Genomic DNA, 22593 nt, shown 5'->3' on the forward strand with positions numbered 1-22593 from the left:
TAGCATGATACTAGAGATCACACAGCTTACAAAACTAATTACATGAGGACGGTAAAAAAGGGTGATTCCTCATGTTTGTGAGATATCCCACAGCCTGGGGTCTGAAACTGTTTTGCTTTCTGTGATGCCATTAAGGGATTTCAGATATGAAGTGACTGAGCCTTTCTCTCCTCAAAAACTAGAGCTTCAGTAGAGGAAAGAGTGCCTGAGAAAGTACCACCCCTCTTTCATTCTGAGCTCCAGTCTGTATCTTGAATATACAATCAATTACTTGTGTAATTTAATTGCTATCTTGGACATTTGCCATGGCAAAAAAGACACTTTCACAATATGCATGTCTGTTTTCTATTGCATAAAACCATGTTTGTTACGGTGTGAAGGAGCTATTGTCTAAGAGGAACCATATGTATTAATTTATTTGATCCTTAAATGTCATTTAGAAACATTTACAGGTTTTAGATTTTGACATTTAAACAAACTACTTTTGCAGTGAGGCATTATCAGTGAACTTCACTTCAGAAGAATTCTCATCCATGTCAGAACACTGATCCTTGTAGAAATAATTATCATTTCATTAGCTAGGTTGTCCCGTTAAACTATAAACTAGCTGTTCATTAAGGGTTGGGAAGAAAGATTCCTCCTTTCAGCTTGTTGTTACAATGCAGAGGGTGCAGATTATATTAGCTCTTCAGTTAAACAACGTAATTATTAATCAGTTACGGTTTTGCAGATAGGTGCAAGTACACTTGCAGGCAATGAGAGGTAAAGTAGCAGAGGTGCTTCCTTTCTGGGGTGAAAGTGTTAACCCTCAGAGGCTGTGGGAGACACTCTGAGTGCGGTTTCCCTTTTGATCACCACAAAGTCTTGTGGCCCCACTCAGAAATGGGGCACTCGTCCACACCTGCATGGCATTCCACACCCAATACGTGATTTAGCACAGGCTTCCTCCCCAGGCTTGGCATTCAAGCACAGCTCTTCCTAGCAACATAGGGATAGCACCTTGGGCTGCTCTGCCTTGTTTTTTGGTTGTCTTTTCAGGCTTTTCAGGCTAACTTGGGAGTCTTTTTGGTCCACTGCAGTCTGTAGCACAGGTGGGCCCTCATTCTATTTCATGTTGCTGTCAAGTTCCAGTGTTTTCCCCTGAAGGGTTGGCAGCTTCCCCAGCTGTGCCACCCGCCTTGGGATCACCCTGGGGAGGGAGCAGCCGAGGGAGCCTTGGTATCCCAGCCCAGCAGCTCAATTTTTCCCCAGAGCCCTGACCCCCCTGTCTCAAGTGTGAAGTTGGAGAGAATGTGTTCTGCCAAGCCACAGAATCACAGGATCAGCTAAGCTGGAAAGGACTTTGAAGATCATCTAGTCCAACTGTTAACCCAGCACCGACAGTTCCCAGCGCAGGACCTGCCTTTCATAAACCCGCTGACTGGCCTGACCATCTGATTGTCCCCCATGTGTTGGATGATGGTACTTGGGATGAGCTGCTCCATCAGCTTCCCGGGCACCAAAGTCAAGCTGACAGGCCTGTAATTTCCCGTATCATCCTTCCGACCCTTCTTAGAGATGGGCGTCACATCAGCCAATTTCCAGTCAGCCGGGACCTCCCCGGTCAGTGAGGACTGCTGGGAAAGGATAGAAAGTGGCCTGGCGAGCACCCAGCCAGCTCCTTCAGCACCCTCGGGTGTATCCCATCTGGTCCCATAGACTGGTGTGTGTCTGTGTGATGCAGCAGGTCACTGACTGTCTCCTCCTGCAATGTGGGAGGGTTCGCCCAGTCTCTGTATTCTGGATGAGGAGGCTGGATTCCCTCAGTACAACTGGTCTTGCTATTACAGACTGAGGCAAAGAAAGCATTAAGCACCTCAGCCTTCTCCTCATCACTTGTTACCAAGTTTCCTCCTGCATCTAGCAGGGGATGGAGACTCTCCCTGGTCTTTTGCTACTGACATACTTACAGAAACATTTCTTGTCCTTGATTGCGGAGGCCAAATTAATTTCCAGTTGGGCTTTAGCCCTCCTGATTTCCACCCTGCATAGCCTCACAGCCTCTCTGTAATCACTGTGAGTGGCCAGCCCCTTCTTCCAAAGGCTGTAAACTCTCCTTTTCTTCCTGAGTTGCAACCAAAGCTCCCTGTGTGGCGTCGGCTTCTCTTAGAGCACCTGGGGACTCCTGCTCCTGAGCCATTAGCACTTCCTTCTTAAAGAGCACCCAGCCTTCCTGGGCCCCTGTACACTTCAAAGAGCGTTTCCTTGCTCCAGCTGTGGGCTTGCACAACGCAGCATAAGATAGGGAGGAGGCAGCCCATCATCCCCATTACCAGCACGATAGCTTGCCTCTGCTCTGTTCTAGTGATAATGCTTCTGTAGAAAACCTTGCTTAAATCCGATCAGTCTTTCCTCTAGAGCATGAGGAAATTCATGGTGAGCTGGAACGCCCTCTTCTGAAACAAGAGAAACATGGTTAGTCTGCATTTGGCTCTGCACCAACACCTCTGGCAGTACAGCACCGCTCAAGTTTAAAACAACTCATAAGGGTAGATAGGTAGGAATATGCTTTGTAAATAATTCCTGTTTTTTTTGTTCTGGAAGACTATTGGGATTTCAGAAAAGAAGCACTGAAAGGTAAAATTTCACTATACAGTAAAAGATGCGAGGAAGAGCTTATGGATGAAGCATGCAAGCCTTGCAGGTTGTGTGTGTACATGCACACGTGAAATGTCTGCACAACTGCACGAATCTGTTGAAAATTAAAGCATCCAAAATAAACCTTGGAAAACCTTTTTTTTTTTTTCCTGTAACCTTAAATCTAAAAGCAACATTAATGCCATCGTTAATGTTACTGTGAAAGCAACATATTAATGTTAAAGCAACAACAAAGTGGTGATAAACAATTTGTAGCTGGTTCAGGGCACAAAATCTCTACCTAGAATTATCTCTTGGCATGGTGGCAGACTTTAAGGAGAAAAGGACAGTGGTGGATACAGTTTGGAAAAGTCAGGGGTTAAGTAGTTGCCACTGGCATTCCCATGCCTGAACTAGAGAAGTGCCCATTTAGTTGCAAGTACCAAAAAAAAAAAAAACCCAACCCCCCCCAAAAAAAACAGTAAAGAAAATGTAAATGTTTCTTCTCAAAGCTGACAAAGCTGAGGATGGTGGTCCATAGTGGTGTTTTGCTAACCCCAAATGTTAAACTCCTTAGTATCAGCCTGAGTGATGGGAACGCTGCTTCACTCCATGTTCAGTACTTCCAAAATTCCCTCTCCTTTGAGACTTCTGACCTTGCTTGTTCCTCAGGGTGAGAAAATGGCTCTACCAAAGCAAAGTTCTCTGAAGGAAGATACTAAATGTGTAAATAAGAAAACAAACCAACATTATGGTAATAAAATCTATGTATAGAATGAATCAGTCAGGAGACAAGGGATCTGGGTGAAATACTGACCTATTCATTTCTTATTTTGATTTTAAATGAATTACTGTTTTGTTACGAGTTTGTGTGTGTGTGTGTGTGTCTAGTTTCTTACAGTTTAATATAAGAAAGGTCCCACCAGTGGTACTGGTTATACTTCCCCAAAGGGTTCTCCTATGTCACAATTAGAAGTGTTGCCTTAAAAATTAATGATGGAGATATTTTTTTTGTTCTGTGAACCTGTCTGATTTTTGAGCCAAGGTAAACTTACAGCACCTCTGGCGGCTGTAGCAAGGAGCACTGTAGCATGACTCTATTTGGGTGAAGATCCTTATTCTGCACACCTTGAGCCTGCCACCAGATGATTTGTTTAGCTGTTCCCAAGCTGCTGGTTTGCAAGAGGCAGCGAGCAGTTGATCCTATGCACGTTCCATAACACACAGTTTTATAGACCTTTCACATGTTTCCTTGTCCTTTTTTTCAGGCTGAGATTTACTTACTAAGTCTGTATTCAGGCTATGCCTGGCTTTTGATCGTACCTTTGATCGTAACTTCTCAAACCCTTTCTAGTATATTATATTGCCACTATTTTTTCTAAAGGCATAGAGAAGCTGTCAGCCTCTTCTCCTTAACAGTATCAAGTAAGATTAAGTATTTGCAAACTCAGATAAAATTAGCAATTGTTGACACAGTTGATGACTTTATTCCTTTTTCCCCCTCTGTGAAAAATATGCATTTAAAAGAAAACAAAATGGGGTTAATATTTCATGGACTTTTGTATTGTAATGAAATTACTCTTAGAAAAAAAATCTTTCAGATGTTACAGTAGTGTTACACTGATCTTTAAATATTTTTTATTTTTTGTGAATCTATGCCAAGCAGAAATAGGTGAGCTTGTCTTGGGTTTTACAACTTGATTTTCTGCAGCTATTCTCTTGGCTCATTCTGAATCCTGAATGGAAATAATGATAATAAGAAACCTGTCATCAACAATCTGAAAGATAATCAAGGAAATAGACTTCATGCTTTGTATGAAAAAAAGTGCAATGTCAGAAAGGAAATGTTTATTTTTCTTTAATCACAGTCATCACATTGGAACAGGTAGAACCTCCAGATTGAATTCTTGCTTTTGCCTGAATTGCACAGATTATACCTGGGTGCCAAGGCAGGAGGCCCATTACATAATGCATTTTGTTTAGTCTCCAACACAGATGCTCTGTTGGAGACATTTCTTATAAAGCATGTCAGATACAGAAAAAGCAATTTAGTAAGCACTGTGATCAGATCCTGATGAAATTCAATTCTTTTTTGGACCTGCTGTTCCTGGAAGACATCATTGATAAAAATAGTCTCTATTTTCCTCTTCACTCTGATTCATTATGCTATCTTGCTGCACTTTCAAAATATTTTATTTCCCCTCAAAGGTGGCTTGTTTTTTACAAATAAATGAAAGGAATTGTGGTTTTTGACAGCTTACTCTGTTAACAACATGACCTGTCAGAATATCTGAATTTTAAAGTTTTCATTTTAGTAAACTGCACAACAGAAAACTGAGAACACAGCAACCATGGATTATATTGAACAATCAAGTAAGGTGCTAAAAGCTATTTGACAATTATGGTGCTGAATTTAGTAAGTAGGTCCCTTTTTAATAATCAATCTCCTGTCTTAGTTTTTCCCTTCAGTTAGTAAAACACTTTCTGATCCCCAGAGAAGACATGAAAGGTTAGTTCACACAGGTCGACTGCATAAATGATCTGGTGTTGGTTTTTATGAGTGGTTTTTATAAATGGAGGTGAACTTCCTAAAAATAAGTAAATAAATAAATAAGATTTATTTTAAACTTGCATATCAACCCCCATTATTACTATTTTCTGCATATACATATGTTTGAACTGAATATTTTTTAACAATGATTTCATAATGCAGTTTTACTCTCTGCTGTTAATAGTTAGTTTCCCTTGGGTGGACTGTTCTTGTTTTACTAGTGGTATTGATAAAAATGTCCTTTCACCGAAGTGCTGTGGAGCAAAGCTAATCTCCAGGAAAGCTGCTCAATGCTGCTCATATTTCATTTCCATCTCAAGTGTGGACATCTCGCACAGTCGGGTTGGGCTCTGCGACATCATCTGGTGTTAAGAAGTTATTGTTTTAACAGTGCCTGAACCTTCAGATGGATGGTACAGTGTTGCAAACGAGTAAGAAGTATTGATTAGGTGAATTGGCTGCAAATCTCTAGGGTTGAGAAACGTAGATTTCGAAGGAGCTGGTTTCCTCATGTAGGTTTGCCCTTTCTCGGGGAGCAGTTTCAAGGCACAGAATTTTTACTATATTTGATGAGAACAATTTTCTGCAGAGGATTTACTCTCCATTCTCTGTCTCAGCTTCACTGTGTGTTTTAAATCTGTGCCTGGGGTTTTCTTCCTCTCTCTTTGTATTGGCTTTCAGTTGAGATCTTAGCCCAAAAGTCTGGTGTTCTGTATGTTGTCAAAGGAGAGTCAGAAGATCCCATTCACCCTGTATAACTTTGTGTTGCGTTAGCTCTCAAAGAGCAGCGTAGGGAATTGTGCACACTCCTGATGTGGGGCACTACTGCTGCTCCCGGTGTTTGCTCACTGATCGAAGGGAGCGTCTGCAGGGACTTGTAGCTATCAGTAGGAAAGCAAGAAGGGAGGGAAAATGGTGAGATCCTGCAAATAGGTTTGACATGATGTACTCAATCTGACTAATGACAAATTTTTGGCAGCATCTTCAGCTGAATGTACTTTTCTAGGGTGTTTCTTGCTTTTTTGGATTTACTTTACTTGTGGCTGGATGACTTAAAATATTTTCTGCATTTTACTGACATGCAAGTAAGTACTTTATGATGGATTTGTGTTCATTAGTGTTTTGTCACAGCCCTTGTTGTACTGGCAAAGCATCTGAAGCAGCAGCAAGAAACGATGTTGGAATGGTTTTGCAATTCTTCCCGCTGTTTTAGTACTGTGTGTTGGCAATAGTGTAGGCATTTCTGCACAGCATGGATATAACTTAGCTAATTTCCGATTTACAGATTGTATTCTAACCTCATGTGTTTCTCAAGAAAGCACAAGGACAAGCAGGGTAACCATAATGATTCATCAATTCATCAAAGATTTTGTTGGTTTAATATTGTAGGGCTCCTTTTGGAGGGGTTTTGGATGTCACCACGGAGTAATGTATGTTGCTTTCCTAATATTTTCTATCAGGCAAAAAGCTTCTCACCCTTGTTTGCCTAGAGATGAGAGGTTTGATGTCTTGACCAGTAAATACATCAGCTAAGCTATGAGTGCGATGTGCATCGAAGGCCTCCAGGCTTTATTTGAAGTCCACTGGGCACAGTTACAGCTTCCTAACTGGGAAAGCTGAAAAAGTAATTCTTTTCAGAGTTTAAAATGCTAGCGTGAAGTGTCTTGTGTTAACTAATTGTGCTAATATTCACCACCCTGTTCTGATAAAATACACATATGTATATTGCTTTACACTGAGAGAGAAGCCCAAGAAAAACTGATGGTTAAATGCAATGCATTAATTTCTTTAGGAATGTATCATGTTGTGAGTAAAAGTTATAATTCTGAAATACTCTACCTTTCTCAGCACTTCCTAGAAAATAACACGGTACACACCAAAACATGTGGGGAAAGAAAAGAATGTTGCATCTGTATGGCCGTACAATACGGATGTTGCGAAGCATTATGTGCATCATCCTTAGTTTTGTTTAAAACAGTAGATTGTAGATTGTCAAACACAAGAAATAGCCTGTGTGTTTCAGTAATTTAATCCAGTTTGCCAAACTCTTCTTACATCTTTTAAGCTGACAGCAGAGGGGTGGGGAACTCTGGTCTTATTTCCTTGAAAATCATTGAGCTGCCTAATTGGTACAGAATTCAGTTCCTTGTGTCCTTGGCTAGAAATTGGGATGATTGTACAGACTCATGCCCACAGCTTGGAGAAAGAGGGGAGTTCTCAGGCATACAGGTCCCTGGCCTCCATTTCTATAGTTGAACTGCACTTGGTGCTACCGATCAATAAAAACACTGGTGTTCCTTGGGAGTGTCAGTGCATGCCACCTGACACGGGGGCAGCACAAGGCCTTGGGGAGTGATTGATCATCTGGAAGTGGCATCAGGGAAGCAGGGGTTGCTTGCAGCTGGGAAAATGGGAGGGCAAGACATTGGCTTTGCTTGCAGTTGTTGATGGGAGATGCCTGTGAGGATGGTGGTGAGGGGTAGGGAGGTGGGAGAGGGTTGCTGCTCTGATGCTTAGTAAATATGAAGACTGAGAAGAAGTAAAAGGGAGAAATAGTTGGAAATGTAGGGAAAAAGATGACTTTTTATACTCTGTTGCCAACTGATTGACATAATGTCATCAGTCTTCTAGCGTGGGAAGCAATCTCTGTTGCAAGGCTGTCAGTTAGGTTGGTGCAGATCAAAATACTTATTTGCCATCATATGAAAAAGTACCTTTCTTAACCTCCCCCCAAAATTAATGAATATTATAATCTGCTGAATCTGAATAAGTTAGACTGAACTAGTATTTAGGAATTAGGTATGCTCTTTTCATAATTGAATATATATTCTTATGTTCTCAGAGGAAAAATGCCTGGGGAGATGTTTCAGATTTTTTAATATTAGACAATTTATTGAATGCCTTACAGAAAATGCTTAACTGTTCAGCATTAATCATCTTACAAATATCCTCTATACCTCTGTGGAACAGATTGTATATGTATATACAAGTGCCTTAGAGCTCCTAGGACAATCGAAGAGGTAACACAGGGCTTACTAGGATTTAGGAAATTATTTTACAAGAATATCAATTTATTTGGTAAGACTGTGATTAAGGATAGGTTTTCACAGCCATGTTAGTAATGCATCTATTGGGTAAAGGTCAGTTAACTCTGTGTCTGCCTAAGAAATGTCACCACAAACTGACAGATTGAAATATTAATACAAGTGAACATTCCCTTTTTAGGTGGATTGCTGCTCAAGGCACTGTGTTGTATCTTATTTTGGTCATCATGGAGTAATGCATATTTTCATGATGTTCCTCCTTTTAAAATTTACTTTTTAGCAGTCTTTTACTTAATAACTTAGTCTCCCATGTGAATTATTGAGTAGAAAATGTCTCGCTGTGTTTGAATACAGTAATAAATTCGGAAGATGTAGTTTCTGTCCCTTCTGTTAGTGGATTTCATGCAGGCTTATAGACATAGGAGCACTATGGGTGGGAAGCTTGCCTCGGTGAATCCAAACAAAAGGTTGGGAACTCTTCCTTTTCATATGGTTTTATCTTTTACAGCAGTTGGTAATGTTTACTTCTGCCTGCGTAGTGTCCCTGACCGCTGACTCCCGGGAGCATCTCAAGGCAGGCAGGTGGGAGCTGAAGTAGTTGTGAATCATCAAAGCATTATCACCCCAGTTTGTGAACCTATGGCTAGTTCATGGCCTGTTGTCTTCAGTCATGTAAAAGACAGTTCTTATTAATAAATTACCTGCTCAAAACCAGTCAGTGTCCTAGTTTAGTTTCTTAGAACACAGTAATTTTTATGGTAATAAGCAAAACACCCCCCCCTCCCCCGCCCCCCCCAACTCCATGCAACACAAATCAAAACAGAAATCAACAAAAACCCCCAGCTCTGTGGAGAAAATCATGTTATTCTAAGTCTAAAAATGTGCTATTTTCTCTCTTTACCTTCTTATTTTCCCTAGAGGAAGAAATTCTCCATAAATAGAAACTGTTGGAAAATTTAGCTTTGCATCCCAGGTAGACCATGGATAAGATAGGAAAATCTTTATTTTAAAAGCAGAGCTATCCTCAGTATCAGCTGTTCAACAAGTATTATGGTCCCCTGTCTTTAAAAAAAAAAAGTCTCTATAAACTTGTAACTCGTAGCAAATACCAATGAGTGCTTTTCTCTTCTCATTTAATGCTTAGTAGTTGATAGAATCAGTGTCTTAACAGAGCCTATGGCCACTTGAATTCAGCATAACACTGTATGTGATACAGTGTGGGCAGCTAACTTGGAATCCTACACTGTTGTTGAGTCTTGCAGTTAGGTTCTGGTACTTCATGACTGTGCTTATAATAATTTAGTGACAAACAGACAGTATGAGAGAATAGTGTTAGATGCAGGGAGAACTGAGTTACTGACCTGAGGGGTTTTAAGTCACTTAAAAGCTACTATTATGAAGTCACTATATTCTGGGGAGGTGTCTGGGTAAAACTATAGATATGCAGCATTAAGTTCAGCTTTCACTCCTAAGAGATTGGTTTTTATTCCATTAACTTCAAATATTTCTGACCCGCATGGCTTGAAAAATCAGGAAGACCACCTCCAAGTCAATATGAGAAGAAAGGAAAGCATTTCTGTTGGGAAGGTGTACAAATTACCTGAAGTTGTTCTTCTCTTGATTTATTAATCATTATTTAGCAAAGACGACACTCTGGATTTTTTGGCAGCATGCTGGTTTTAAACCATAAGCAGTGTTTTCCCAGAGTTGTAAGGTCCAAGCTGGTATCTAATGAAGACTTTCTGCAGTGCTGAGAAGCAATATTTTACCCCCAAAAAGTGGATAAGAAAAATCTCAGGGGAGGTGAGGGGAGTTATAACTAAGGGAGGAGGAGGCAGCAGATGGCAGACATTTGAACAATCAGTTAAAAATGACCGTCTAAGTAGACAAAAACCCTTCAGTTTCAGTTTTTAATTAAATAGTTGGGTTGTTACATTTAACATGACATTTTAACTATCTTTCAATAGAAAGTCTGGCTGCCATGGACATCTTAAAATGTTTTAAATAAAATAGTGTATATGCAGAATCTTCAGAAAATAAGTAAGTAACTTTAAAAATAGTCACTTTTGGTTTATTATGCTTGAAAGCACAATTTACATATTCTGCATCTCAGTTATGAATTTCCTTTTAACTGTTCCATACTGTACTTCAGTCACCATGTGATGGTGAAAAAAACCACATGTTTTTATGCACATGCCTAGGGATACTGTTTGGATTATTGAATGCAGCCACAATTTATTATTAAGCTCCATGTTAATAAGTAAATTAATTAAAAAAATCAGTTGTTCCTTTTCCTCACTATCCTTAGTAGGAACTTAAAACACTCTTGCATAAATGCATGCAGAGGCTTATGGCTTCCTTTCCAAGTTTTGGGACTAGTCAAAGTTTTGCAGTTTAAAGATCTTTTGTTGTCGATTTTTTTTTTTTTAATGTATTTTTCAGGTAAGAAAAAGTAGGGAAATGTCTGCCTGTTGTTATTATTTTATTATTATCATGTTATTATCCTACTTAGATATCTGTATTCTAGTCACGTGTCACCACTTGCAATAGAGATATCAAGAGTTTCACTGTGTTATGAAGGTGTGTATGCCAAAACAGAAAAGCAGGTGAAGAAGGAAACATCAGAGACAGTCTCAGATGTGGTGCTGGTAGTCAGTTCCTGAATAAAAGCAAACAGATTTTTTGTGGTTGAAGTATGTTTGAAGATGTAAGCAGGAGTACTGGTGTCTAGAAGCTCAGTTTCTCTCCCCTCCAAGAAAATGTGGATTTTGCCTGTCTACTGAAAGAACAGGATTGTTTAAACCAGACCTGGGTCCATTATTGGTTTCTCTAGCAAACAGAAACAATTTGCAGCCAAATTTTGGCTAATCACACAGATCAAAGTGGAAGACATCAAAAAAGCATAGCAAATTAATGTGTTTTCCAGCTACACTAAATGCATTAAGACAAAGCATTTGAATGAATATTTGCTGTTGTGTTTTTTTTCTTTTCTAGCCCTTTTGATATTCTAGCAGTAACTTCAGATAATTTCCAGTCTTCTTTCCCATCTTCTTTTCCCGTGGGAAACATGACAAACTCGATGATGATGCTGTTTGAAGTGTGGAGTGTCATTTGGTCGCTGGGGTTGTCAAATGGCACTGTTTTGTGACATTTGTGAATAAACATTTTATTATTTTCTGATCATTTCATAATGATTTACAAGAGATCTTTTTATTGAAAAGAGCTGAGGGAAGGATTCCCAGTGCTCTGTCCTCACAGTCCCTAAGCCGTCAAATCTTGTTTGTTTTCTTGTTTGAAAAGGAGGATAATTTTGACTTCTCGCCCTCCCAAACATAACTGAGAAGATTTCTCTGCATAAGAGTACTGAGAGTTTGGGTTGGTGTTTTTTTTCAGAAAAGGACTGAATATATAAAAGGAAAATATGAAAAAACTTGAGGCACTTCATTAAGTATGCTGCCCTCAGTGCTTAAAACTGCAGTCTTCTGACTCTCATCCTCTCTATTCTGAATAATTGAGTATAATCTGTAATTCTTACTGTGCTCTCCCCTGCATTTCTGAGGTCACATAGGAAAGACAGGAGCAGCTCCAGTACTAGCATAGATCCCTGTGGATCTCCCCTCTCTCCCTGAGGGGAAGGCTTACACCTACTCTGCCTCACATCTCTTAACCTAACTGTTTCTGGATACAGAGGTCTTCGCTCCTTTTCTGTTGAGGCCAAATTTTGTTAAGGGTATGTGGTGGTTTGACTTTGGCTAAATGCCAGGTATCCACCAAGTCGCTCTATCACTCCCCAACCCCCCCCCTTTTTCCCCTTGTTTTCTCAACAGGGCAAAGAGGGGAAAGAAGATAAACCAACCATTGTGGGTAAAACAAAAGCAGTTTTAATATAAGCAAAGTGAAGCAAAGGTCCACGCGCAGAAGCAAAAGCAAACAGATTTATTCTCTACTTCCCGTGGAGAGGCGCTGTGGGGCCTTCTCAGGACCAGGGCTCCCACACCGCAGGGGTTGCCTCGGAGGACCAAGGGTGACCCCAGCCCCTTCCTCCTTTCCCCCAGCTTTATACTGAGCAGATGTCACAGGGTTTGGAATGTCCCTTGGGTTGGTTTGGGTCAGCTGTCCTGGCTGTGTCCCCTCCCGAGATCTTGCCCCCCCCGTCCCACTGGGAGAAATGTCGGAAGGAGCCCTGGTGCTGTGTAAGCGCTGCTCAGCAGTACCCACCACACCAGGGTGCTGCCAACACCTGGCAGCTCCCAGCACAAACCACAGCACCGTGGGGCTGCTGTAGGGGAAAACCAATTCCAGCTCAGCCAGACCCAGTACAGGGTATTTTGTAAAGGAGCGTGTCAAAGTTGGCTGGAAGTCTGCACATGACTTATCAACAGGTTCTGTGGTATCCGTGTGCCAGTGATTCCTACAGGGAGCCGCAGTAAGTTTGAAAAGTTGGGTTTCCCTTTGCAGAAAACCAAACTTTCCCTGGCGTGTTGTATTTATTTGTCTGTTTGCTCAGACTGTTATTTTATCATCTGCTAATTTTTCCTTGTACAAGCCTCAGGCTTCATGGTGGTATTCCCCTGGGTCACCCCAGGACCATTTTAATTTTGGTATTAACGTTTGCCACCTGCTGTTCCTCAGGTACCAAAGCACTTTTAACCAGGAAATTACACAGCACAGCAAGGTCATACAATTCACTCTTGCCTTTCTTTAGAAGCCCATCTGCTCTTGGCCTCCTGTTACACTTCATTTGGCTTGTTAAGTCCATAACGTCTGTGAATGCAATGATTTTTTGCAGGACCTGCTAGGCATCCCACATGGAGAAGGTGCTGGCATGGGGACCCATCAGAGTCCTTTCATGGTGAACACAAAAGAAGGAAAAAAAAAATCAGGTTTTTGTGCTATTACCTTATTCTCTCTGAGCTTTTTAATTTTATTTTTTTTTCCCCTTGATCATCTCTTGGCCCTGCAGACTCCCTGGCAGGCTTCCTGTCACAGTTCTGTTTGAAGAAGGATTTATTTTTTAAAATGTATTAATACTTGGGATAATGCTTGCAAGTTGGGATTGGGGTTCTCTTTTTTTGGCCTGCTTGATGGTGTATTCTGGAATTCTATTAATACAAAACCCAATAACTAAGAGATCTCTTTCCTAATGGGGAAAAGTAAATACTGCATATTTTACCCTAGAACTGACAGGATTTCCTTGTTTGTTTGTTTTTTAATCACCTGCTTCTGCCAGAGCTTGTGAACTCTTTTATGTTCCCCACTTGGAGGTGGCTGGTTTTTGAAGGCTGCCTGTTTATTCTGAGTAAACGTCCCTGCAGCGCTGTGTAACCATGCTGACTCGCCTTGCCCTTTCTCAAGCCTGTCTCACTAAAAACCCCATGTGCGTTTCTTTGCCTCTAAGTGTCCTTAAGCCCCACAAACATTCCTCTCTTTGAATATTTTTTTTCTTCCTTTTACTGAGCTTCCATCCTTTCATGAAGCTCTCCTTTGAGGTTGAGAGTGACAGTGATAGGGTTGGGTTGTTGGGTTTTTTTGTCTTTTGTAAGGATGATGGATCCAATACAAAACGATGGCTGTCACAGAGCCCGTTTTGTAATGTTTGCCCAGTCTGCAGAGCTGCAGGATGCTCTACCTCCTCCGCTTAAGTCAAGAGCCACTTTCTATCTGTGAGTGACCATGTCCTGGCTCTCAAAGGGCTGAGCAAAGCCTTATCATTCCTCTGAACCTCCTGGTGAAGATGGCAGTGGGTATTGTAGTGGCATGGTCTTCTGGTCTCTACCAACACCTGCTAACTGTGGCAGAACAGTTTTGGGGGCAGGATGGGGTCCCTGTCCCATGGAGGTGGGCTCCGGGGAGCTGCCTGGGGCCCCTGAGCCCTTACAGCTTTGCAGCTGAGCTGTGTCACATCAGCAAGACACGGGGGATACTGGGAGCACCTGTTTGTGCCTTTTACATTTTAAAGTTCTCAGGAAAAAAAAAAATATCCCTGTGCAGTAATCATAGTTATTACTACTATTGATCAAAGCGAGTTTTGACTACAAATTTTTAAAATAATGATTTTTCATAAAAAGTTTATGCACACCTTGTGAAATGTTCCTACATGTGCTTTTACAAATTTATTAACATACTTAATGGCTGCTTCTTTGTGCAATTATGTTTTTGTATTTCTAATTTAAGTTTAAATAGAAAAGATACTTGCGTTATCTATGGATTATTAAAACAATGTGGAAGTACCTTTAGCTTTGCTTCAAGGCACATCAGCCTATTTAATTCAAAACAGCTTTAAATCACCCCTCAACATTTCAGCGGATTACAACTGGTCTTGTTGCAGGATACCTTCTAGTTTATGAGCAGCCCATTTCAGGGTAGTACAGGATTCAGAAAACCAACTTACATGGAATAAAACTGTAATGGATTTCACGTTTCATTCTCGGTTTTCTTCTGCTTCTTTGTGTTCTTATACAACTTGCCTCTGTTGAATTGATTGCTTTGGTTCTAAGGAATCAGTGTAATGGTGGCAGCACAGGGTAAAATATCTGTCGTTCATGTAGCACCTGTTTAATTTCAGATGCAGTTTTTCTAAGTGCTGCTTTCAAGCTTCTCCTTGAATTTGAAAATTAAGCACATGTCCTTGCGATCTGAGTTATATATCTAATAATTATTGGTTTAGTCTAGTTTTGGTGGTTGGGTACATCTGACAGCTCATTATTGACAAGGCTAGATCCATCGCTGTCACTCTAGCATAGCCTCAGCTTGGCCTGCAATATTGTAATGGTGGGTTTAAAACGTAGCCAGTCTTAGCAAATGAGACTGTTTTTGTTGTGGGTATGTTTTAACTATAATGTAGATTTGTCTGAGAGTGCTTCAATTGATCTGTAAATTTAAAAATAGCATTTTAGTCTTGGACGGTTTTGTGCATAATCTTATCTCTCAGCATGTAACTTTTGTGCAGTCCTAAAGCATTTTAAAAATTCAAACATATGTCAAATATATCTTCTTCTTTCTTCCTTTATGCCTATTTTGAGCTTGTCTTCCTCATTACACTTTTAAGAGTTTAATTTTTTAAAGAGACAAAAGTGGAAACAGGCGTGTGACAAAGGACCTCGCCTGCTTGTTGGGAACTGTGGAAAAGGCCATGAACAGAGAGGCAGAGCGCGGAGGTACCAGTCCTGTGTTGGTAGGCAGATGTTCTGCACCCAAAGATGAGAGCTGTGGAACCACATGTGGCTGGAAGCCCTGGCTCATAAGTCTGGAAGAGCTTCATCAGACCTCTGCAACCTGTGGGAAATGATTTTTGGGTGGGCAAACAGTAGGCAGAATAGCTTGTGTTATTGGAGATGATTATATGGCTGCGTATCCCAAAACCAGGAGGGGTTATTAACTCTCCCCTCTTGCAAACTGCCTTGCACCCCTTCCTGTACTGGTCTCCTCCTCCCGCCTCACCTCTTTTCCCTCTAGATTTGTTGACAGGCATTGCTAAAGCTCTTGCAGATTTCGTCCAAATCTCAGCAGGAAGATTTCTAAAGGCTGTGCCAAAACTTGGCCAAGTGTTGACTTGTCTCATTCTTATTCCTATGTTGAATTTCAAGTTCCTTCTTGCAGAACATGGAGCATTCGAGCTTTCCAAAGCAAAGGCTGCCAGGATTAGTCGTATGTGGAAAAAAGGCGTCTGGGTTTTCATAGAGGTTATTAAACATTTTTGCCAAGCAAGTAAAAGTTCCAAGAAGGGGATGGAAAAGAGTGGTGTGCATACATTGATGGAGTAGCTACATTTCTAGTTGATTAAGCAACCAAGGTTACTGAAGCTGTTCCTTTAGAGTTGGGAATGGCAGCTCTGGAGTTACCGCTGGAGACTGTATTGGCATAAAACTTCAGAAAATATTCAAAGCAACAGTGAGGGCTAAGTGCTATTAGTAGGTTCAGGTGTGCTCTTAATTCGGTAGGTAAAGAATTGGGCATACAAACACTGAACAAGATGAAAGCCCGTGAATGCTTTTTCTGGCTTTCTGTTTCCATGTTTGGCATGCAAGACCACTTCTGAATAATGGTGTGAATTATAGCGGTGTCCATCCAAACTTTTCAAATGTACCTATCCTTGAAATGTCTGTACCTTGGCTTGAATTTCTTTAGCAGTATGTATTCATGTATCACAGCCAGTCTAGCTCCTAATGATTCTCAAATTCAATTTGTTTTTATTTCCTTTTTTAAAGCATTTGCTGTATTTCACTGCTATGATGATGTCTGAAATGTCTGATTCAAGGGACTATTTATAGAAGCATAGTCAAGCATTTGCTTGAAAATTTGTGAGCTTCCTTTCCTTGAAGATACTATTATACTGTAAGTTGTATCTCAAAGAAAGGGGATTGCTGTAGAAATATGTACGTTGCTTACTTAAATTTGATTGCAAAAGGGACATGTGCTGTAAGTATTCTCTTACATATAAGGCTTTTTTCTCCTGCGATTTCAGCAAATATCCTTTTCACTGAGATGTTTTTGTGTTACACCTAAAGATCTACCTACTGGCTTTCTAATTTTTCTGTTTCAAATCTATCTGATTTTTCATTTCAGGCACGTGTGAATCCCATCAGTGTCACTCCACCCATACAAGCCATAGATCAGGACCGAAACATCCAGCCTCCTTCTGATCGACCGGGCATCCTCTATTCCATCCTAGTTGGTTGGTGTCTGCTGCTCTTGCTATCACTCACAGTCAGTTGCTTTATTATGACCAGCCAGGAAAAGAATGACTGGGGGAGTGGAAACCTAATAAAAATTCACGTTTGAAATCATTGTTCTACCTATTTATGTATAATTGCAATTTAGAAGCTTATTTTGGATGATTGCATTATTTATTATTATTTATTCAGATTAGATTCAGAATTGTCTGGTTTAGCGAATGGAGTAAGCCAAGCTAAAGGAGAGAGACTTGTTTGTGCTCGTAGCTGTGCTGCAATGCATTTTTCATTCCCAGGTGCAGAGGCTGTGCTGGCTTTGCATGATGCTAAAGAAAGACAATTAGAGCAGGTTTCATTTCATAAGTTTCTGGCACAAGTGCAACCTGAAGGGTCTTACTGCAGCACGTTTAATTTTGCTGCCTGTGAATTTCCGTGCTTTCCCTTGCAATTTGGGGTTGGTTTAGTTGACTGTGCTCTTTTCTGGCCAGAGAGGAATGCAGTTGTAGAAAGATTTCAGAGAACAGCCACATTGCTGGGGGATGTCTTGTATTCTGAGATAGATAGATTAGATAGATAGATAGATAGATAGATAGATAGATAGATAGATAGATAGATATGATTTTTTTTTTTTTTTACTGTGTTTGACATTTGTTTCCAATCGCTTAGCTTGTATGATTTGATAATGGAAAATCCTAAGGCAGTGGTTCTCAGTTGCAGTCCTCCACCTGCCCTGCTCTTCTTGAAGTACAGAGACTGATGCTGTAGTAATTTCTGTGTCCTGTGACTAGCGTGGGCATGGAAAGTTGTTTGTTTTGTCGAATCACATCTTTTCAATGCTTGCTGTGTTAAACTGCAGCTACACGGCTTCCTCGTCCATGGAGAGGTGAAAGTAAAGATTTTAATGAACAGATCACATCATTTTGCTTGTCATTTAAAAAAAAAAAAACAAACCCCCAAAAAACCCCAAACAACTGTCAACTAGTCCTCTTCCAGAAAAAATGTTTTGTAAGGAAATTTGTAAATACTTGCAGAGTAAATATGATAGGTGTTTTTATGGTTGAAAATTGTCTTACCTATAAATTATGCTATTGAAATTTATGCCCTAGTGCAACATTTAGTCCATTTTTTTAAATGTTCTTTGCATAACTTGCAAAGTTCTTCAGGAATTAACTTATTACAAATTGCGTTTCACTAACTTGTGATATTTTTAATGTTTGAATGACTGTTTTGACCTCAAAGAAATATTTCAGAAAGATGTATTATAGCAATTTGTGTTGGTTTGGGGGATTTTGTCAACCAAAAGGCTCTCTTTTTTTTTTTTTTTTTTTTTAAAGGATTTCTTTTTAAATTTTAAGTCTGTCTTCATCTTTGCCAGTATGCAGTGCTATTTATATTTAGCCTTTACCTCAGAAAATATTAAAGTTTCACAAGAAATAGGGCTGCTACATGGATTTTTCCCTTGCTTTAGATCCAAACGTAGCTCTTCTTTATTTATATTTTTGGATATGTCTTTTTTTAAACACTAGAAGATCTGAACTATGCCCATAGGATGAGAGAGTAAGCTACTTACTGATATGAGAATAATTATGAATTTTATTTGATTTGAGTCAGTTCTAATTTGGTTCTTCTTTCACCCTGCTTTCTTCCTCCCACTGCACACCTGTACAAGTCAAGTCCTGGTGTATGCTTTGGGCACTATGGATGTTATATATGAAATCTGTGTATCCTCAGTGTCTTTAGGATCTACTGTAACACCACAATTCTTTTAGTGAAGCCTGGCATCACTGCAGCGATAACTCACTCCTTGATGTGGCTTACTAACTTCCTCCTTAAGTGCCCATAATGATCTCTGCCTGTACGCTTTCAAGCTAACTAGCCTTTCAGGTGTTCACGTGAATTACTCAATGCTGCTTTCACCAAATCTCGTGACCTTTCCCATGAGGACCATGCAAGTGAAGCTCTCCAGTTCCAACAACAGCTTCAGCTGCAGTTCATTGAAAAGGAGTTAAGACTCACTCAATGAAGTAATGATAAATGCCCCTGGAAGTCTTCATACACATTCACCTTAGTATAGCACTGCTGTAGACTAAAGTAAGTTGAGGGTAAGGCACTTGAGGAATGGAGAAATAGCCCAGGTGGGCTACAATCTCATCATTTTTTGTTTTCCTTCTCATTCTGACCTCTCAAAGGATATATCAAGATGTCTGAATGTACCTGTTCAAGTAGTTATGTGCTGATACTGATAAAACAATGGAGGATTGAGTCTTAAATATTCTTGAGGATCATCCTAAGATAAGTTACAACATACCACTACTGGGATTGTTGTCTTCTGTTTAAAGTGTTGACTAAAGTACGTGATGAAAGAACTACCTTCCAAAGTACAGTAAAGTGCTTCAGAAAAGAGGATTGAACTGGGGCCATACTGTAATATTTCACTTCTTATAAAATGCCTGATATCTTTCCATTTGGAGTGTGGTGTGTAGCAATCTTTTTTTTGTGGACTGATTTTTCCAATTCTTGACTTTTCGAGAATGTTAATATATCTGGGTCATTGCAATAGACCCACTTATAGTGTCTGGCATATGCAAGCAAGCCCTCTCCATTTGCACGCAGTGCATGTGCAATAAAAAGGGGATAGAAGCCAGCTCATCTTCTCTCATCGGCAGTCTCACCCTACTTTTTTCCTTAGTGCTAACTGCATCACAGCCCTGTGCTACTCTTGTGTTTACTGCTCACCCCTATTTGTAGGTTTTCCCTTAGCTATATTTATTAGTAATTTTAAGGCTTTCTTTTCTCTGGGTCTGTTCCTTGGGAAAAGCCAATTTTTCCTTTGCATCATCAGCTTCTGGTTTTGACCCTGGAACTGTCTCTGTGATTTATGCTGCCAATTTTGCACAACCGAGTGTTCTATTTGTTTGATATTTAAATGAAGATCCAAAAAAAACCCCCCAACAACATTTTGAGGGGGGTTCTCTCTCTGTGACCTCCGTGATACATTTGCCTGGCAGACAGCATGCCCCACAAACCCCCTCCTCTGGCTCCAAGAAAAGCAAACCTAAGAGTGCTCTTCACCTCTGGCCATTGCCTTGTGCTGTAAGTTCACAAAGGTAGAAGAGATCACATTCCCTCCTGGGCTGTCAGCTCACTGCTTCTGTTGCTTGGGCCAAACCAGTGTAACCAGAGGTTTGTTGAGCACTGAGTGCTCATTTTTGGTGCGAATGGTGTAATCTCATCTCCGCACACTGAAGCACAGAAAAGAAACCACGTGCCACCCTTTATGTGCTGTCCTCCTTTCCCAAGGGCTTTATGGACCCACCGGTGCAAGCTTTAGAGCTCTCTGCTTTTCCTGGGTTACACTTTCTTTCAGGTTGGACTCAGGTGAGAGACTGGCAGTGTTAGGGGTGGTGTGAACAACCCTCTGACCAGTAGTGCTTGTCTGTAATATGTAGATGGTACATTTTGAAGACCCTTGGTTACAGCTGCAGTGGGAAATTCCTCCATTCTGGACACAGATCAGGCAACAGTTTGGACTGAGGATTGCTCTGTTCTTGCAAAATTTTCTGAATATAGAAGCAGATTTCTCTCTTCCAGGAAAACTTTGCTTTCAGAATTCACAATATCCTGGAGTTTGGACCCTTCCTGTGGCAGGCAGCAGCTGAGCAGGCATCATCAGTTAGGCATTCAGGCCATCCAGCTTTATTACACTCTGATTTTACCTTTCCTGATTGTCCTTCTTGCTGTCTTTTCCTCCTTGGTATTTTAGGGTTGGTTTTGTTTTTGTTTTGGGGGGTTTTTTGGGTTTTGGTTGGTTTTGGTTTTTTCTTGGATTCTTTCCTGGCATCCTTACACAATACTACTTCATCTTCCCTGCTCTAGATCACTTTGTGGCTCCTACAGTTGTCTCTATCCTCCCCTATGTACGTGTTCTCCTTCAGGGGACTTCTTGTTTTCTACTTTCTTGGTGCTTTTGCATCTTGTCCTTCATCTCTTGATTTTTCATAGCTTCAGCATCAGCCTTTGTGATGTACAGCCTCCGAAGACTACAGCAATCTGTTATCTGCCAAAAGCCTGAAGCTGCTGCTGGATGCCTAGTGCTGTTAAAAAAAACCCCAAAAACAAACCCAAAAAAACCCCAAACAACAAAAAACCACCCAACAGAAAAAAAAAAAAAAAACAAAACCAAAAAAAAAACCACAAACCAAAATAACCCCAGTTAATCAGGAGCTGGAATTAAAAGGTGGAGGGGAAAGGAGGGCAAGGAACTTGGAGCTAGAAACTCTGCATTTGTGGTGTTAGTGTAATAGCAAAAATAATCTGCAGTGGTTCTTCTTGTTACTGCTCTCTGGGTCCTTGGCATACATGTATACAGAGATAGTCACAGAACATGGACTGTGTGTACATATATATACACACACACTATATATGTCTAGCAAATGGTTGTCATTTGATGAGTTGCAAACTAAATTATTGCACATGAGTTTGGACAGTAACCTGTCTCCTAGGATAGCTGCTGCCTTTCTAAAAGCAGTTTCTAATCATTCTACTGGAAAGGTGAACAAATAGCAGCATCATGTATCAGAAAAGTGGTCTCTTTTTTTGTGTTGAAACTTCTGCCCTGTAAGACTGGACTGAGGATTCGGCACAGCAGTATTTGTCCTGCTCTCATGGCTGCTTTAAGATATCCTAACTGATGGGCTCAGAGGACTTACCGGGGCATTTATGCCATCAGCAAGGAGTGCTTTTTGCCTCTCAGCTGCTACACAGGACTATTCCTAGACCTAAAATGACTCAAGATCTTAGACTTGTAATCAGCATTTTGGTTTCCTCAGATACTTTTACTAATACTGTTAAGCTGTAAGATGCCAGAGTTCATGCTGTTTCTAAACACTTTGGCTTTCTGAGCCCTGCTCTGTTCAGATTTTTGCTCTCACATCTCCCCAGCTGGGAGTCAGGCGGGCTCAGGGAAAGTCAGATAGTTAAACCAAAACAGAGATGAGACAAAGAAACTGGAGAAGGTGGATACAGTTTTCTGCCACACAAAGAGGAGAGAACATTCTTTCATCTTTTTTTTTTTAGTAAAAAGTATAGCCTTTGTTCCCTGACAGGCGAGAGACTCTTGCTGAACACTGTCCCATATGCTTATTGCTTCATTCCGCCCTGGCAATTAATGCTCCACCATTGCTACTTTTTGGAATACTTTCTTTGGGAATCATGTGGCTTGAAATCACTGTAGCTTAATTCTTTCCTCCTGTGTCAGACTATGCTGTTAGAGCCTTTTGGCTTGAGCACAGTAGCCTGGGAACGTTCTTGGGCTGCAGCTGCCTCGCTGGCCAGCCTAGGGCCCAGGCACAGCAAGGTCATGGCTGTCTCCATCCTTTGCACAGCCCTTGCTGAATCTCCAGGAGTTCACAAATCTGTTCAGGCTCCGACTGCTTCTGTTTTAACTGGTTTGGAGAGTATCCTGGAAACTCACAGCCATGAAGACACTATTTACTGCTGACAATAAACTGAAGCTGTTAGATGAGGCTTCATCTGGTGCTTCCTCCCTGATGAGAAACTTATTTTCTTAGCAGGATTTCTGAACTAGCATATCTTTTGTTATTACTTATGTGTATGTAATTAATAATGCACTAAAGAGCTTGACCATAGGTGCAACAGCAGGCTACAAGAACTAAGGTATTTAAGATGTGCATTTTAAATCGCAAGTGTG

The 22593-nt window shown here is 40.6% G+C and overlaps 1 protein-coding gene across 12 annotated transcripts in view; it reads left to right on the forward strand.

The window, feature by feature from the left end:
- The window catches only part of PCDH15 (protocadherin related 15), a 457138-nt gene that overhangs the window by 209252 nt on the left and 225293 nt on the right, over positions 1 to 22593 (forward strand). For all 12 annotated transcript variants that reach the window (XM_026851785.1, XM_026851794.1, XM_026851792.1 and 9 more), the window contains one exon: positions 16777 to 16885. In XM_026851785.1, coding sequence (XP_026707586.1) covers positions 16777 to 16885 — 109 coding nt within the window. The remainder of the gene's footprint in view (positions 1 to 16776; positions 16886 to 22593) is intronic.

This window comes from Athene cunicularia (assembly GCF_003259725.1).
Source record: "Athene cunicularia isolate RWA chromosome 6 unlocalized genomic scaffold, athCun1 chr6_part2, whole genome shotgun sequence".
In the NCBI taxonomy this organism is placed as follows: domain Eukaryota; kingdom Metazoa; phylum Chordata; class Aves; order Strigiformes; family Strigidae; genus Athene; species Athene cunicularia.